Below are 731 nucleotides of genomic sequence, written 5' to 3'. Positions count from 1 at the left end.
GGCTTATTTTCTCGAGCGGTTTTGAAGGAAAATTTTTCCTTAAAATAAGCCTGTTCATATTTAATAATTACAATTTATAAAACTCTGGAGAGTTTTTAAAACGAACCGTATCTGCTTTTTCACTGACTTGCTTCAAATGTAATTTGTCAACTGTAAACAAAGTATTCATTCCATCGTATGCTAATTTAAATGGATCACCAAAAATATCTGAACGCTTCACTGCATATGCCCAAAATATGTCACGATTGTCATCACTCCAACAGAAAATAAAAACACATTAAAACTATAATAAAACTTGACAACAAATTAAAATCGAACCAATTCAACTTTAAACGCGGATGTTGTATGTCGATGTGATATCTGTTAACCATAATATCACCTTTCTGTAATTTTATCAGTGGAAAATAATTGCATGCTAATTTTATCGGCTTGCCAACAGTCCCGTATCCAGGTCGCTTCACTAATTCTTTCTAAAAAGCCCCCACCGCATCAACAACAACAACCATAGTAAATAATTTAATAAAACACTAAATAATACTTACTAAACGTAACTGCAACACTTCATCTGCAGCTACATTCGTATCTTGGCCTAAAAGTAATTCAGTGATTAAAAATTGCTCAACAGTTGCTGAAATAAGATGCGGTTCATGAACTTTGCCAAACATATTTTTCAGTTAAGCTACCACTTTTTCAAAAATTAAAAATCAAACAACAATGGACGATGCTATTCA

The 731-nt window shown here is 32.3% G+C and overlaps 1 protein-coding gene across 1 annotated transcript; it reads right to left on the bottom strand.

Moving 5' to 3' along the window:
• Positions 1-106: 106 nt before the first annotated feature.
• On the bottom strand, positions 107-665 carry Tsp_15416 (eukaryotic translation initiation factor 2C 1; the record flags this gene model as incomplete). The annotated part of the gene is made up of 3 exons (XM_003370994.1): positions 543-665; positions 328-455; positions 107-254 (listed from the first exon to the last, which is right to left on the bottom strand). Coding segments are annotated over exons 1-3 (399 nt in total), but the record flags the coding sequence as incomplete, so codon positions are not given.
• Positions 666-731: the final 66 nt, after the last annotated feature.

The sequence above is a fragment of the Trichinella spiralis genome (genome assembly GCF_000181795.1).
Source record: "Trichinella spiralis strain ISS 195 chromosome Unknown Scfld195, whole genome shotgun sequence".
Lineage (NCBI taxonomy): Eukaryota > Metazoa > Nematoda > Enoplea > Trichinellida > Trichinellidae > Trichinella > Trichinella spiralis.
This window is presented reverse-complemented; position numbering and strand designations above follow the sequence as displayed.